We start from the raw sequence: 17,660 nt of genomic DNA on the forward strand, positions 1-17,660 counted from the left end.
GTCATGCAGCAGTAGGACTACAATAGATAAAAATATTAAATAGACACGCCCTAAAGAGCAACACTATACTTTTCTAGAGCATGTTTGCAAATAATCTCAACCTGTTCCTGTTCGGGGGCCGGATTTCTAAGCTTGGCAAATTCACACAGCATGTGTGCAACAAAAGTTTTCAGGGGCTTGTCAGAAGCTTGCACATGTTGAGTGAGACATTATCACTATTGCACTGTTGAGTAAGACAATATGCAACCCTCTAAACAGCTGTCTCTGCAGTAATTGGAATTTGGCTTAACACTAATAGGAAATGGGTTATGCGTGTGGAACATTGTGACACATGCCTGGGCTATATCATGACAGGCATCACCAACTATTATGGCTTATGGGTCCATAATAGTTGTTCATGTGCTGGCATGGTTGGCCAAATGGGGAGTGGATGCGCTCAACAAGACAGACCAAGTAACAAAATGACTAGGAGAATGGGGCTTAGGGTCATGTTTCCACTGCCTGAGAATTTCTGTTTGCATGTATAAGGTACTACTTAAACAGTTTCTCAGCACACCCGTTTCCTGTCTCACTATGTGCACTTCTTGCTTTATACTACTAACATGTGGTTCAGGCCTGTCACATGATTCACAGTCATCATCACTGTCAGGCAGATAGCACCAGAAATAAAATAGCGTTAAGATCGAATCTTATTACTGAAATCTCTATTCTTCTAGACACACAAAATTTCTAGCACAGTAAGCAGAATTTTTCAGACAATACACTCACAATTTGGGATGCTAGCATAATCCAGTGACAAGAAAAATTACAAAATGAAACAGTTCTTACTTATTTTGTGATGGTCAGGCAAGGGTACCGCAAACTTGCATATCATACTAGTGTAAGTTCTTTATATATCCATATCCAGTTTCAGGTGTCCCATGTCTCTAACTACAGCATTGATGACACTCTGCTCCAGCAACAGCATATTGAACATTACACACTTGAGAACATTCCTCAGGCATGAAATCCAGGCAAAAACAAGAAAACAGTCCAACAATTATTTTGAGGTGTTAATGATGTTTGTTATGCTTGAATCGAGAGTATCCTACAGTTGTTTAAGAAGGAAAATGGGAAGAATATCAAGGGGACAGGTGCTGGGCTTCATGTGGGAAATGTTATCACCCAGTTCATGAAGAGAGTGTGGTTTGAACTATAACAGTGTGGCAGGGGTAGAGGTAGTGGCAGTGGGATCATGGGCAGGGTGGTGAATATGAGATCTTATATTCTAAAGCTTCTAAGGGTGGTCTCTCAGGATGAAACATCTCATATAATACTTACAATCATTTTTTTTAACATAAGCTTCCAATGTCTGCACAACTGCCTAAGATGGCTAGTAGTTACATTGATCCATGGTCGAGTTGTGGCTTTGTTACATGTTATAGGTGCAACAGCTATATGATTGAGCATATAGGATTGAAATGAGTAACTAATTCATCCGAGTCCATTTGTGTGTGGTTTTGGTGGTGCTCATAAGTTGAGGTGATTTGCTGTCAACAAATGCACACAGCTACAAAGAAAATCAGAATTTCTGAAATGTTCTAGTAAATTTTTTGTTACGTTTGGATTACACAAACATTTACACACAACTTTACTAAAAGATTGATAAATGAGGCCCAATATATGATAGAAAATCTTCAGTGAAATCTTATTGGGTTTAGGGGGTCTGTATACAATTTCTGTCACTTAGTCAGGTCTATGTCATTAAGAAAATGTCCAGACCATTAGACACAAAACAGTCATTTAGGATGAATGCTTTGTTTGTAATGGACAAGGGCCATTTTTATAGAATAGAGACAGCAAGGGCTTGTGTTAGACCAGTGAATATGGGGATAATCCAACAAGTCAGAGGTAAAATGAAGTCCCAGATTATCCTATAGATTATATAGTAGTTGTTATTGCATATGGGGTGATTCCCAATATGCCCTGCTACAGCACAATACTCATGCAACCAACCCCATTTCCCAACAGCAACATGGACTACAAAACATGTCACATGGGGGGGGGGCATGGTTGAGCATCAGCTGTGGACAGAGGCAGGTTGAACCAGCAGGTAACGCATGAAGATTCTCACCTGTGTCTTTTTACCGCCAGTCTACTTATTTTGTCTCTTTTTGCTTTTAGTGACTCCCGTAACCAATGAGAGTGAGAGTGTAACATAGCTGGTGGAGCTTGTGAGACATGCACATACATACACACACATATACAAGCTGTGGAGCATGAACTTGACAAGTCGAAAGCTGTGACTCCATGAAGGACGTCTTTTCTGTTGAGTTGTTCTGTATTTTTTGTTCAGTTTTTGAAAATGTGCTGAAAAGCATGGGTTGAATGAATGTGAGCCAAGACCTTGGCTAAATTTCAAATTGCCTCCCAAGTCTTCCTACTCAACCGCACATGCCGGGTTTCATAGCGATGTCGAAGCCTAGGATCGGGAAGACTCTGACAGAAGCCTCCCCAAGCCTCCCTACTCGGCAAGATTTTCGAGTCCTCACCTTCCTCCATCAAACCCAACACCAAGCAACCTGTGCAATAGCAGCAGCGGCATTTCAAATACCTCCTGCAGGAGCATGCTGGGAGAAGCTGATGTACATCTCCAACTGTGTCCCCATAGACAATCTGTAGGCCTTCCTGGAGCTCTTTGAGCATGCAGCAGCTGTGTGGGAATGGACAGAGGAGGAATAGGCTTTCTATTGTAGGAAGCCAAGCTTGCTACCCAGTAGCTGCCTCCACAGACAAACCTGGATTATCAAGAGGGCGGTCCTGCAGGGTGTTCGCTGGATACCTAAGGAGCACCACAGACACTTCTGGTCACTGCAGCTTCCCAAGGTTGGACATCCCAATGTGCAGCAGCTGAGGAACTCCTGTCACTGGTTTTGATGGCAGAGGATCAGCACACAGAATAGATCAATAGATCAGAATAGAGTCAACACTCCGCTACACGCTAGATAGAGTGGCTCCACTCAAAAGGAAAATAATTAGAGAAAAAAAATTAGCACCCTGGTATAACGATCAAATGCGAACCTTAAAACAGACAACTCGACAATTAGAACGTAAATGGCGTCAAACCAAACTGGTGATATTTCAAACAGCATGGAAGGAGAGCCTACTGAAATATAGGAAATCTCTTGACGATGCTAGAAAAATCTATTTCTCCACCTTAATAGGAGACAACAAAAACAATTCTAGATTCCTTCTCAACACAGTAGCAAAATTAACTAGGAATAAAACCACTACAGAGAGAAACACTCAATCATTACATAGCAGTGAAGATTTCATGAAATTTTTCATTGATAAGGTTGAAAATATTAGACGTGAAATACAGGCCATTAAATTAAAACCGGACAGTACTGTAACAAACCCATTACATGACAATGTAGCAATATCACATCAATGTTTAGAGTGTTTTGCTCCGCTTAGAGAGACCGAACTAGCTACATTAATCTCTTCAGCCAATTCATCAACTTGCATACTAGATCCCATACCTACATGTTTGTTTAAACAGATTTGTCCAGGAGTAATTGAACCACTTTTAAATATAATCAATTCTACCCTAAGCACTGGCTATGTACCTAAATCACTTAAATTAGCAGTTATTAAACCCTTGATTAAAAAACCTGATCTTGACCCGTCTCAATTGTCCAGCTATAGACCAATATCAAATCTCCCCTTCATCTCTAAGATTTTAGAAAAGGTTGTAGCAAAGCAGTTATGCTCATACATAGATAGGAATAACATTCATGAAATGTATCAGTCAGGATTTAGACCTTATCATAGCACAGAGACAGCGTTAGTTAAAGTAGTAAATGACCTTCTACTGACCTACGATCAGGGTTGTGTCTCGCTGCTTGTGTTACTCGACCTTAGTGCAGCTTTTGATACTATAGATCACACTATAGATTCTCCTTGATAGATTAGAAAATGTTGTTGGTATTAAGGGGACAGTCTCTCCTGGCTCAGGTTTTATCTGACCGATCGTTATCAGTTCGTAGATGTAAATGGTGATTTCTCCATGCGTACTGAGGTTACTTTTGGAGTTCCACAGGGTTCTGTTTTAGGCCCACTGCTCTTTACTTTATATATGCTACCCCTAGGTCAAATTATTCGTAAACATGGAATTAGCTTCCACTGTTATGCTGATGATACACAGTTGTATGTTTCAGCGAAGCCAGAGGACAGACAGAAGCTTAGTAAAGTTGAGGATTGTGTAAAGGACATTAGACGTTGGGTGTTAACTAAATTCCTTCTACTTAATTCTGATAAAACAAAAATACTTTTATTAGGCCCACGTGTAGCTAGAAGTAATCTTTCTGATCACATGGTTACTCTGGATGGTCTTTGTTTCATCATGTACAGCAGTTAAAGACCTTGGAGTGATTATTGACTCCAGCCTATCATTTGATGCTCATGTAGATAATATTACTAGGATAGCTTTCTTTCATCTCAGAAATATTTCTAAAATAAGAAACATATTGTCACTACATGATGCGGAAATACTAGTTCATGCATTTGTCACCTCTAGATTAGATTACTGTAATGCCTTACTGTCTGGATGTTCCAGTAGGAATATAAATAAGCTCCAGTTAGTCCAGAATGCAGCTGCTAGAGTCCTAACTAGAACTAGAAGATACGACCATATCACACCGATATTATCAATACTGCATTGGCTCCCAGTAAAATCTCGCATTAACTATAAAATACTTTTATTAACCTATAAAGCACTAAACGGTCTTGCGCCACAATATCTAAGCGACCTTTTGGTTTTATATGATCCGCCACGCCTACTTAGATCAAAAGATGCAGGCTATTTGACGGTACCTCGAATAGTGAAGGCTACAGCAGGGGGGAGAGCTTTCGCATATAGAGCCCCACAGTTATGGAACAGTCTTCCTATTAGTGTTCAGGACTCAGACACAGTCTCAGTGTTTAAGTCTAGGCTTAAAACGTATTTGTTTACTCAAGCCTACCCTGACTAGATTCTGTTCTACTACTTCGCAGTCATAATAATCTTTTTTCTCCCTCTCTCCTTTCGCCGAGCCCCACACGAATTTATGGAGATACTAGAGATCCAGATCCTTTCTGCCTCTGGATGGAGCTCAAATCTTCTCTAATTCCAGACTGCTGGGACTACGGCTGCTCCTAAGGCCATACAGACTTCATATAAATCCATAATGAACTTTTTCACACTAACTGTTGTTACCCAGATGAGGATGGGTTCCTTTCTGAGTCTGGTTCCTCTCAAGGTTTCTTCCTCTTACCATCTTAGGGAGTTTTTCCTTGCCACTGTCGCCACTCAGTAGCTTGCTCAGTTGGGATAAATTCACACCTTTCATATCTGTATACCATGTTGATATTTCTGTAAAGCTGCTTTGAGACAATGTCTATTGTAAAAAGCGCTATAGAAATAAAATTGAATTGAATTGAATTGAATTGAACAGATTATCTTTAAGTTGGTGGAACTGGACCAATTCCTCTCAGGACTGATGACAGGATTGGGGGAGTGGGTCCAGTGAGTGACACCCTGGACCCGGTTCCCACCTTGCTTTTCATCTCCTACCTCTCCAACATCTCCACATGCTCTGCCTCTCTCTCCCGAAGATCCGGTACCCACCAGAGCTAGGTCAAAGCCTGGGAAGGTGTGTTTCAATGTTCCCGCATGGAGGTGGGAAATCTGATCCGGATCCATGACATGCCTCACAGGCCTCTTGAGGAGGAACAGGGATTCCCCTTGGGGAGTTCCCCTTGGAGCAGTCATGCGACATGGACCCTGAGGCATGCCTTGAACTAAGCAAGAGTAATCAGTGGTCAGCAAACTCAGCCTAATGTTGCGCTACCCCAGTTTATATCGAGTGATATAAAGTGATATAATCGGATGATTAACATATGACTGGCTAAGGACAACATAATGGGCCTTTCTTTTTAATAAATGAAACAACTGTCTTTCTCTGGCTCTTGATCTTTCTCCTTGTGAGATGAAAAATGCTTCATTAGTCAAAGTGTTGCTCTACTCTGATGCTAGACAACAGAGTCCATAAACGCACATTCATACACATACAGCACATGCACACGCAGGTTGCTTACCCACTCAACAAACCAAGAACCAGATTTAGAACGAAAAAGGATCCAAAGATGACGAGACTGACAAAATAGACCCAGGGAAGCTCATAGCCCATAGCATCCTGCATCTAAAAGGGAGAGGGAAGGAAGCACATTTAGGAAAAGAAAGAGAGTAAGCGAGAGATAGAGAGAAGTGTGAAAAGAATTTAGGCCAAAATGATGAATGTTAGGAAGTTGTTGTAACTACTTGAGGGGCATTTAGGCTGTATTCAGAGCATTTTATGTCAAAAGGTATGTCAATGAATATATGGGAAAAGTTATTTATGGGTGATTATTATTCTGGGTGGCCCATTCTGAGCAGTTTGATGTCACAGCTGCCCAACTAATGCACACTTATTGCATTGTGTGCTAAAATGCAACAATTTTATTAAAAAAAACTACACTATATGGACAAATATTTATGGACATCTGAACATTACCGTTAGGCCTCCACAAACTTTTGGCCAAATAGTGTATTTTAAATAAAATTAAGTATATGCATTTTAACTCATGATTCATGTACTGTATACTTTGAGATTAAAATAGATTTTAGAAGTATTATGACTGCATTAATATTACATTTACAGTATGTTATAGGTGTACTAAAACACAATATATTTATATATTTTGTAGTATATTTACAACATTCTTATACAAATTTTAGTATGTTTTCACTAGTGAAGCCGGTAGCATGTTATTTTAAAGCTAGTAAGTACTGTGATTATTGACAGTTTGTGAACCATTTAGATTTTTCTATATTTCTGCATAAATATGACCTAAAACGTGATCAGATTTTCACACCCAAGTCCTAAAAGTAGATGAAGAGAACCCCATTAAACAAATGAGACAAAAATATTATACTTGGTCATTTATTTATTGAGGAAAATGATAAAATTTTTCATATCTGTCAGTGGAAAAAGTATGGCACCCTTTGCTTTCAGTATCTGGTGTGACCTCCTTGTGCAGCAAAAATTGCGACTAAACATTTGCAGTAACTGTTGATCAGTCCTGCAACATCGGCTTGGAGGAATTTTAGCCCATTCCTCAGTACAGCTTCAACTCTAGGATGTTTGTGGGTTTCCTCACATGAACTGTTTGCTTCAGGTCCTTCCACAACATTTCTATTGGAATAAGGTCAGGACTTTTGACTTTGCCATTCCAAAACATTAAGTTTATTCTTCTTTAACCATTCTTTGACATTTTCCTTTACAATTTGCTGGTATACTTCAGAAGTCACTGTTCTATCACTTATGATAGTCTGTCCTGTCCCAGATACAGCAAAACAGGCCCAAACCATGATAATACCACCACCATGTTTCACACATGGGATAAGGTGCTGGGATGTAGTGTTTTCCTTTCTCCAAACATAACCATTCTTATTTAAACCAAAAAGTTATATTTTGGTCTCATCTATCCACAAAACATTTTTCCAATAGCCTTCTGGCTTGTCCACATTATCTTTAGCAAATATAGACATACAGCAATGTTCTTTTTGGAGAGCAGTGACTTTCTTATTGCAACCATGTTGACACCATAGTTGTTCAGTGGAGTGATTTTTTTTAGTCAACCACTCCTGGGAAGGGTAACAGTAATGTTGAATTTCCACCATTTGTACACAATCTGTCTGACTGTGGATTGGTGGAGTCGAAATACATTTGTGATATTTTTTTTTAATTTATTTATTTTTTTTTTTTACATTTTCCAACCTGATGAGCATCAACAACTTTTTTTTCTGAGGTCCTCAGAAATCTTGTTTGTTCATGCCATGATACACTTGAACAAGCGAAGATCAGACTTTGATAGATCCATGTTCTTTAAATATAGCATCCCCTGACACTAATTTCATCTTCAAATCAACTGACAATCTTAGAGTTTCACATACTTTTGATAATCAAACATATGTAATATTAGATAATTTTCTTCAATAAATAAATGACCAAGTGTAATATTTTTGTCTCATTTGTTTAAATGGGTTCTTGTTGTCTACTTTATGACTTGTGTGAAAATCTGATGATGTTTTAGGTTATATTTGTGCAGAAATATAGAGAATTCTAAAGGAATCAAAAACTTTCAAACTTTTCAAACTTTCACAAACTTTCTTATAACAACTTACGTTTAGGGTGTGTTTAGGGTCATTGTCTTGCTTCATGCCCTTCTTTCTCTTGAGATTCAATTCTCAGACAGATGTAATTTTCCTTTAGAATTCATGGTATAATTCAGAATTCGTTGTTTCATTAATGATGGCAAGCTTTTCTAGCCCAGATGCAGAAAAACAGGCCCAAAACATGATGATACCACTACTATGTTTCACATTTGGGATAAGGTTCTTGTGCTGGAATGCAGTCTTTTCTTTCTCCAAATATAACACTTCTCATTTAAACCAAAAAAAACAACAACAACAAAAAAAAAAAAACAAAGTTCTATTTTGTTCTCATCACTTCACAAAACATTATTCCAATAGACTTCTGGTTTGTCCACATGATTTTTTTTTTTTTTTTTTTTAGCAAACTGCAGACAGGCAGCAATGTTCTTTTTGGACAGCAGTGGCTTTCACCTTGCAACCCTGCCATGCACAACATTGTTGTTCAGTCTTCCCCTGATGGTGGACTCATGGACATTAACATTAGCCAATGTGAGACAAGCCTTTAGTTGCTTAGAAGTTACCCTGGGTTCTTTTGTGACCTCACAGTCTATTTCACGTCTTGCTCTTGCAGTGATCTTTGTTGGTTGACTACTTCTGGGGAAGGTAAAAATGGTATTGAATTTTCCCTAATTGTACATGTCACCATCTGGCCGGCAGATGGCGCTGCGGCGACAATGTGCACAGTCAGATGGCGCACGCGTGCACGTGCTTGAAGTGCGAATGGACGATAAGACTTTGTTTACAACGGACATGTACACTTTTTGGTTTCTGTTCTGTCCCCGCCCTGTTCAGTTATTGGCAGTGGTGAGAGGCTATGCTTTGAAGTATTACCAGCTGTCAGCAATTAAGGTAATTGTGACTGGTTATGTAAACATCGGGCGGTATTAGAGTAGACAGAATGAGTAATGGTGCCAGCTGGTAATGTTTCCATGCTCTGTCTAGTTTCCTGTTTCTTATTTCATGCGAAACTTAAACAAGTTTTTCATGCCCTAGTTAAACCAGTGTTTCATGCCCTAGTTAAACGAGTGTGTCATGCCAGAGTTAAACAAGCGTGTCATGCCAGAGTTAAACGAGTGTTTCATGCCATAGTTAAACGAGTGTTTCATGCCATAGTTAAACTAGAGTTTCATGTAATTGTAAGACGAGAGTTTCATGACATAGTCTTGTTCTAAGTTTTGTGTTTCATGCCTCATTTCTAGGTAAATGATAGAAGTTTCAGTTAGTTAAAAGAGGTACTGTTTCCATGCCCTGTTTAAGTTCATGTTTTTTGATTTAGCTCTAGTTTTATGTTTAGAGATTGTTTCCTGCCACCTCGTACTTTGACATTACTATGAAAATAAAGACTTTACTCCTGCGTTTACTTCCTGTCCAAGTCTTGTTTCGTAACAGAATACCGCCCCTCTCACCATGGAAGTAAGAGGAGGGCGCCATGACAGGAAGTACTCGAATACTAGGCCACGTTTCCTATCTGTCCAGTTTCCACAGAGAACTCCTGCCGGAGATGTATGGGTGAGGGAACCACCTGCTGCTGTTCCTTTTTCACAGCCAGGTGTACTTCGCCAGCCTGGTACCCCCCAAGCCTACCAAGAAACAGTGGCTGGGGTTCCTAGTATCCCGGTTTCATGGCCCGACCCGGGATTGGGCAGAGCAGCTGGCCCGTTCAGGGTTCAGTGCTCTCTATGACCTCATCCAGTTTTTGGAACTTTTTCTGAAGGAGTTCTCGCAGCCAGGGCAACTAAACAGCCTGGATGTACTGGAGAGGGGAATCAAGGTGGCGGACAAAGAGAACCTGCCATTGCACCTCTATTATGCATGGCTGGACCGGATAGATTCCACGGTTTAGCTTCATGTTCCGGTAGACGTGGAGGAGAGGACATCGAGATGCATGTCTGAGTGCTGTGGGAGGGAGACTCGGCTACAATGCCCTACCTGCAAGTAACTGGGTCTCCAGGAAGAATTCTTCTGCTCAAAGGAATGCTTCAAGAGCAGCTGGCGGGAGCATAAATGACTACACCGGAAAGCCCATGCAGAGATCCAGCCCGAGGTCAACCTGGCGACCTCGGGGCTCCCGCCTGAGGTCTACCTGGCAACCTCAGAGCACCAGCTTGAGACCTACAGGGAGGTCTCAGCTCCAGAGCTCCAGCCCGAGTTCAACATTGCGATCGCAGAGCTCTCACCTGAAGTCAACTAGGTGATCTCAGAGCTCCAGCTTGAGACCTACGGGGAGGTCTCAGCTCCAGAGCTCCAGCCCGAGGTCAACCTGGCGAACTCTGGGCCCCCGCCTGAGGTCAACCTGGCGACCTCAGAGCTCCGGCCAGAGACCTGCGGGGAGGTCTCTGCTCCGGAGATCCAGCCCACTTCAAGAGAAGCTGGCGGGAGCATAAATGACTACACCAGAAAGCCCGTGCAGAGATCCAGCCCGAGGTCAACCTGGCGACCTCGGAGCTCCCACCTGAGGTCAACATGGTGACCTCAGAGCCCCAGCTTGAGACCTACGGGGAGGTCTCAGCTCCGGAGCTCCAGCCCGAGGTCAACTTGGCTCTGAGCCCCCGCCTGAAGTCGCCCATTGGACGTCGCCCAATGCCCCAGCCCTGCTGGAGATGGTGTCGCCTGTCTGCTGCCCAGCAGAGGCCACCCTGTTTCCTGATGCATCAAAGTACAGATTACACAGGGGCCCAGGACCGCCTTTGGCACTCTTTGGCGCTCCGGGAGAAATGCCTGTGGAGGGGGGTTGTGTCACAATCTCGCCGGCAGATGGCACTGTGGCGACGATGTGCACAGTCAGCTGGAGAGCACGTGCACGTGCTTGAAGTGTGCATGGATATAAGACTTTGTTTACAACGGATATGTGCACTTATTTTGGTTTCAGTTCTGTCCCCGCCCTGTTCAGCTATTGGCAGAGGTGCGAGGGTGTGCTTTGAAGTATTAGCAGCTGTCAGCAATTAAGGTAATTGTGACTGGTTATTTAAACGCCTCGCGTTGCTACGCACGTCGGGCGGTATTAGAATAAAGATGGAATGAGTAATGGTGCCAGCCGGTAATGTTTCCATGCTCTGTCTAGTTTCCTGTTCCTTATTTCATGCCAAAGTTAAACGAGTGTTCCATGCTCTAGTTAAACAAGTGTTCCCTTTCAAAGGGAACTTCGACGTTGCATTTAGCATAACGGTATGGGAACGCTTTGTGCGCATGACCGGTATCTGAAGCTTGTGTAAAATCATGCCTCTACTTATAGGCTTGCCATGATCAGGTGACGTGGCAATTAAGCACGTCGCATGATATATATATGGCACCTGTGAACCACGCCGTCAGCCTCATTATCTTCAGTGAGACTGCATGTCTGTTGTTTGTGTGACAAAAACGCTTAATTTCTACTCGATATTTTCTCAAAATCTCGGAACTTTTCTATCCCTTTTTTTTAGAGAAAAAGAGAGGTAAATTATGAGCGAGAAAGAGTTCAAGAAGCGTGTTACGGCTTGCTCCTGTTTCATCACGGGGAAAAGTGCACACTTTCTGGGTGAAGTGTTAGCGGTGTAGTATGCAATGGCAGCCTCGAGAGGCTGCGCATCGTAACGCTACATTAAGCTGCTCGGCTCACGACTCGCACTCTTCTTGAAAAAAAACGGAAGCCAAAGCGAGTCAGGTTTCAGAGCCTCGCGGATCTGGGCCGGCCGCTGCCGAGGCAGCTGGCTGTCTCAGGTTCGGGGGATCTCTTATAGATCCGGAAGAGGAGCCGGAGACAAGCGCTGCTCTATCTCTTGCTCTGTCTTCCGGGTTCGGCTCTCCGCTGGATTTTGGAGGTCACGTCACGACTCCTCCCTCTGCTATGGAAAGCCAAAAGGTAATAATTCCTATCTGACTCCAAGGAGTTAGAAGGACGGGTTAAAAAACTGAGAGCAGCATATAAAGAGCTGCTTGAAGTGATTACCCAGTGAAAGTAAATCCCTCACACTGCAGAAACTCCCCTGTCTTCCAGAAGTTTATGACAAAATCTCAGGCTTCTGGGGGAAAACCACGCATAAACCATATTCATAACCCCATGATGTTGGATTATTCGGCCATTGTGGGAATGAACGGCATGGCTATTTAGCTATGCTCAAAGTGGAGGAGGCGCTTGCTAGCTACCTCTCTCCACTGATGGCAGGTAATAACGGGGGCCGGCTTGCATCCAAGGTGGCATTGGTGGGCAAGCCTATGCAGTAGTAGTCTTGCTTGTGGGTCACAGCAGACAATGACAGGGTTGCAGGCCTACCAAGCAATAGAATGTGGAGTTCCCTGCAATAGAATGTGGAATAGTTAACGTCACTAAAAGACCATTGGGCAGCGTTCAAACTACTGCCAAATGTGTCTCCTTGGGTTCTGTCTACCATAGAAAGGGTTACCGGGTCCAGTTATAGCTCGACAGGTGTGCTTACCACAGCAGTCAGCACAGACCAGAGCCCGACGTTAGCGCAGGAAGTTAGCTCCCTTTTGGACAATGCGGTCATAGAACACGTACCCCGTTCCCAAAGGGAGGGAGGTTTACAGCCATTATTTCCTGTTCCGCAAAAAAGTGGAAGTATGCGACCAATTTTAGATCTGCATCATCTGAACCATACTCTTTGGACATACAGGTTCAGAGTCTGACGCTCGTGCCGCAGATTCAGTTCTAGAACTGGTTTGTGGCGATAGATCTAAAAGGTGCATATTTCCACATAGGAATATCGCTAGCTTTATCCCCTCGCACCTTCACAAAGTGCATGGATGTCACTCTGGCTCCACTGGGACTGCAGGGCATCTGTGTACCAAACTACCTGGACGACTGGTTGATTCTAGCACGATCCAGGGAGCTGGCGGTTCAACATTGAGATGTTGGTCTTGCCCACATGAAGAGCTTGGGGCTCAGGTTGAATCTCAGAAAAGTGTGCTTTCCCCGGTGCAGTGGACAACTTTTCTAGGGGTTATAGGATTCTACTACGATGAGGTTGTTTCTATCCCCAACACGTGTAGTGTCAATCCTCTCAACACTGAGCAAGATAAAGCTGGATATTGGGAGACTTTGGGGTGGAGTCCACACATGTGGCCGAGGTCACATCTGTATGCTGCTCCCCCCATCGCTCTGCTCCCACAAGCTCTAGCGAGAGTTCGCCAAGACTGTCTGCTAGTAGCACCTTTTTGGCCAAATCGAACATGGTTCTGAGAGATAATATCCCTGCGAGATGGCACTCTTTGGGAGATTCCTGTCCGCAGGGATCCACTGTAGACCCAGTAAACTGCGCAATAGTTACAGTCCGGGAGCTCCTACAAGAACATTTCTCAGCGGGGTGGGATCCTTCTACAATCAGGGTTACGTGCCCCATTCGAACCCCTAGAGTGGATCTACTGTCTCAAGCCAGAGTGCTGATTTATCACCCTCGGCCAGAACTCGGAAACTGTGGGTCTGGCCCCTGAGGGGCACCAGCTCATAGATTCTGGTCTCACAACTGAGATTGTAGAAACCATGTTAAATGCTAGAGCACCATCCACAAGGAAATCGTATGCACTCAAGTGGCAGCTTTTTGGCTTGTGGTGTGAGGAATGTCAGCTAGACCCAGTGAACTGCGTGATAGCTACAGTCCTGGAGTTCTTACAAGAACGTTTCTCAGCAGGGTGGCTCCTTCTACAATCAGGGTTACTTGGCCGCCGTTTCGGCCAGCCATGCCCCTGTTGATGGAACCTCTGTGGGGCAACGTCCTCTAACTTCAAGGTTCATGCATGGTGTCAGATGGCTGAGGCCCATCTGCAGGCCATGCATACCTTCCTGGGACCTTGCTGTGGTCTTGGAAGGTCTGTCAGGGGCCCCATTCGAGCCCCTAGAGTCAGCCTCTGAGAAGCTTCTGACTCTAAAGTTAGCTCTTTTACTGGCCCTGACATCTCTCAAGCAAGTGGGAGGTCTACAAGCTCTCTCTGTTGCCCCTTCCTGCCTCGACTTTACCCCTGGATTAGCCAAGACCTTCCTGTATCCTAGTCCGGATTATATTCCTAAAGTGCCTACCTCGGCTGCCCACCCTGTGGTGTTGCAGGCTTTCTGCCCTCCTCCTTTCCTCACACCGGGACAAGAGAGGATGCACCTACTGTGTCCAGTAAGGGCTCTCTGTACTTACATCCACCGCTCCAGCCAGTGGCGTAAGTCAGAGCAGCTACTGGTCTGCTTTGGCAGTGACAGGAAAAGAAATGCTATGTCAAAGCAGCGCATCTCTACTTGGATAGTGGAAGCAATCTCTAGGGCTTACGCCACCCCGGGCTCGAGTGTCTTGCAGTGACCCTCGGGCTTGGGTATTTTTGAACAGGCTGTACCCTCGGTATGACGGAGGGTATTGGGCAGTGGGCATTCCCGTTCCCATACTGTTATGCTAAATGCAACGTCGAAGTTCCCTTTGAAATTGAACGTCGGGGTTACACATGTAACCCTGTTCCCTGAGAAGGGAACGAGACTTTGCATAGCACTGTCATACCAGGGCAGGCCTGTGAATTGCGTCTTCGCTTCAGATAATAGAGGTTGACGGCGTGGTTTACAGGTGCCATATATATATCATGCGGCGCACTTAATTGCCACGTCACCTGATCATGGCAGGCCTATAAGTAGAGGCATGAGTTTACACAAGCTTCAGATACCGGTCACGCACGCAAGGCGTTCCCATACTGTTATGCTAAATGCAACGTCTCGTTCCCTTCTCAGGGAACAGGGTTACATGTGTAACCACGACGTTTCATGCCATAGTTAAACGAGTGTTTCATGTCATAGGTAAACGAGTGTTTCATGCCATAGGTAAACGAGTGTTTCAGACAATAGTTAAACGAGAGTTTCATGCCATGGTTAAATGCGAGTTTCATGTTATTGTAAATGAGAGTTTCATGTTGTAGTTAAACGCGAGTTTCATGTTATTGTAAGACGAGAGTTTCATGACATAGTTAACCGTGAGTGTCATTGTTAAACGATAGTTACAGGCCATAGTTAAACGAGAGTTTCATGTCATTGTCTTGTTCTAAGTTTTGTGTTTCATGCCTCATTTCTAGGTAAATGATAGAAGTTTCAGTTAGTTAAAGGAGGTAGTGTTTCAATGTCCTGTTTAAGTTCATGTTTCTTGATTTAGCTCTAGTTTTATGTTTAGACATTGTTTCCTGCCTCCTCGTACTTTGACAGTATAAAGACTTTACTCCTGCGCGTACTTCCTGTCCTAGTCTTGTTTCGTAACAGTACACAATCTATCTGAATGTTGAGTGGTGAAGTCCAAACTCTTTAGAGATGATTTTGAAAACCTTTCCAGCTTGATGAGCAGCAACAAATCTTTTTCAGAGGTCTTCAAAAATCTTGTTTATGCCATCATACACCTCCACAAACGTGTTGTGAAGATCAAACTCTGATAGATTCCTGTTCTTTGAATAAAACAGGGCACTCACTCACACCTGATTGTTATCCCTATGATTAAAAATGCCTGACTCTAATTTCACTTTCAAATTAACTGCTAATCCTAGAGGTTCACATACTTTGCCACTGACAGACATGTAATATTGGATCATTTTCCTCAATAAATAAATGACCAAGTATAATATGCTTGTCTCATTTGTTTAATTGGGTTCTTTTTGTCTACTTTTAGCATTTGTGTGAAAATCTTATGATGTTTTAGGTCATATTTATGCAAATATATAGAAAATTCTAAAGAGTTCCCAAACTTTCAAGCACCACTGTACTTATAAACACTGTATTAATAAATGTATGGGTTTAAATAAAAGCCACCCCCTCTTTTTCTGCCTGTCTCTCTCTCCTACAGGTTGTTCAGTGCTATATTAGAACAGGCCACAAAAGAAAATGGAGGGACACCTATTGGAGGGAAGGCAGCAGACTTTGATGTGAAGGCCCTGCGTGCTTTTAGAGTACTGAGACCCCTACGATTGGTGTCCGGTGTTCCCAGTGAGTCATACACAAACAAATGCATTCACAATTCTAGCATATAGGAGTGAAGCGATAAAGGACTGAGTCAGTGAAAGTTGGTATTTCTTTAAATTAATAGAATGCATAGAGTGCAGTAGAGATTCATGAACAGACTGGAGAAACGGTAAAGCATTGCTGTTTTCTGCCTGACAGTGCAAATGCATTCCAGTTGCACCAAAATGATTTTGACCTGATCATTCTTATGTGGTTTCAGGTTTACAAGTAGTGTTGAACTCTATAATTAAGGCCATGGTTCCTCTGCTACACATCGCTCTGCTTGTACTCTTTGTGATCATCATCTACGCCATCATCGGCCTAGAGCTCTTCATGGGGAAGATGCACCGTGCATGCTTTTCCTTCAGAAATGGACACAGAGGTCAGTGTCTGTGCCTTTCAGTTTATTACTGTATGCTTTATCATTTATTACTGAGTTAGTTTACATCACAGGAAATTGCGTATTATTCTTCATCACATTTGATAGATTATAATAAGAAATTATGGATAATTTCAGAATTTAAATATAAAAAAAATATTACATAAGGTAACAGGTTTGAGAAGGTGTAATTGTGCTGTAAATCAATGTACAAAAATATGTACTAAATTATTTATGCCTTAGGGCCCCTAGCTGAGGAGAAGCCTGCACCTTGTGCCCCAAATAATGCCCATGGGCGGCACTGCACCCCACCCAACATCACCCAGTGCATGATGGGATGGGAGGGACCAAATGATGGCATTACAAACTTTGATAACTTTGCATTTGCCATGCTAACAGTGTTTCAGTGCATCACCATGGAGGGCTGGACTGACGTCCTCTATTGGGTGAGTCTGGTATGAGCCAACAATTAAACTACATCATCCTAGATTATGACAAGCCAATTTACACTCAAAAACATAAGAATTGCTGATGGACAGGCAGGTGTGTGACTAGGAATAGGATTAGGCACCAGAGAGAGAGAGAGAGAGAGAGAGTGTGTGTGTGTGTGTGTGTGTGTCTCTGTGTGTGTGTGTGTATGTGTGTGTGCACTGCTTGATGAGTGATGAGATGGGATAATTGGAGTTCCATGTACTTCCAAACTTTCTAAACCCATGGCCTGTTATACTGGGCACAAAACCTGAACCTTTACATTATGAACAGCAACACTTTAAAGGCAAGGGATGTTTTTTATCACCGCACCAGGAATCCAATTCAGAAAAAAATGTACTTACACTTAGATGAATGTTTGCACACTAATTCATTAATTAATGCATTTTTTTTATTATTATTAAATTTGGATTTTTGCATCACTGAATTTGTTGCAGAACGTTAATGATATCTTAGATTATATGAACTAAATGCTCAAATTATCCTGTCTCTTCTTTTGTGTCTATGCTCCTTCTTTCTCTCTGTACCTCAATTACAGCATCTTCAGTTGAGTAATCTTACTAATGCTTGACTTT

At 42.8% G+C, this 17,660-nt stretch overlaps 1 protein-coding gene across 2 annotated transcripts in view; it reads left to right on the plus strand.

Annotated features, from left to right (window-relative positions):
• The window catches only part of cacna1c (calcium channel, voltage-dependent, L type, alpha 1C subunit), a 317,859-nt gene that overhangs the window by 109,673 nt on the left and 190,526 nt on the right, over positions 1 to 17,660 (plus strand). For both annotated transcript variants that reach the window (XM_017494341.3, XM_047162132.2), the window contains exons 7-9: positions 16,063 to 16,202; positions 16,438 to 16,599; positions 16,840 to 17,042. In XM_017494341.3, coding sequence (XP_017349830.1) covers positions 16,063 to 16,202; positions 16,438 to 16,599; positions 16,840 to 17,042 — 505 coding nt within the window. The remainder of the gene's footprint in view (positions 1 to 16,062; positions 16,203 to 16,437; positions 16,600 to 16,839; positions 17,043 to 17,660) is intronic.

Source organism: Ictalurus punctatus, chromosome 19 (genome assembly GCF_001660625.3).
Source record: "Ictalurus punctatus breed USDA103 chromosome 19, Coco_2.0, whole genome shotgun sequence".
In the NCBI taxonomy this organism is placed as follows: Eukaryota; Metazoa; Chordata; class Actinopteri; order Siluriformes; family Ictaluridae; genus Ictalurus; species Ictalurus punctatus.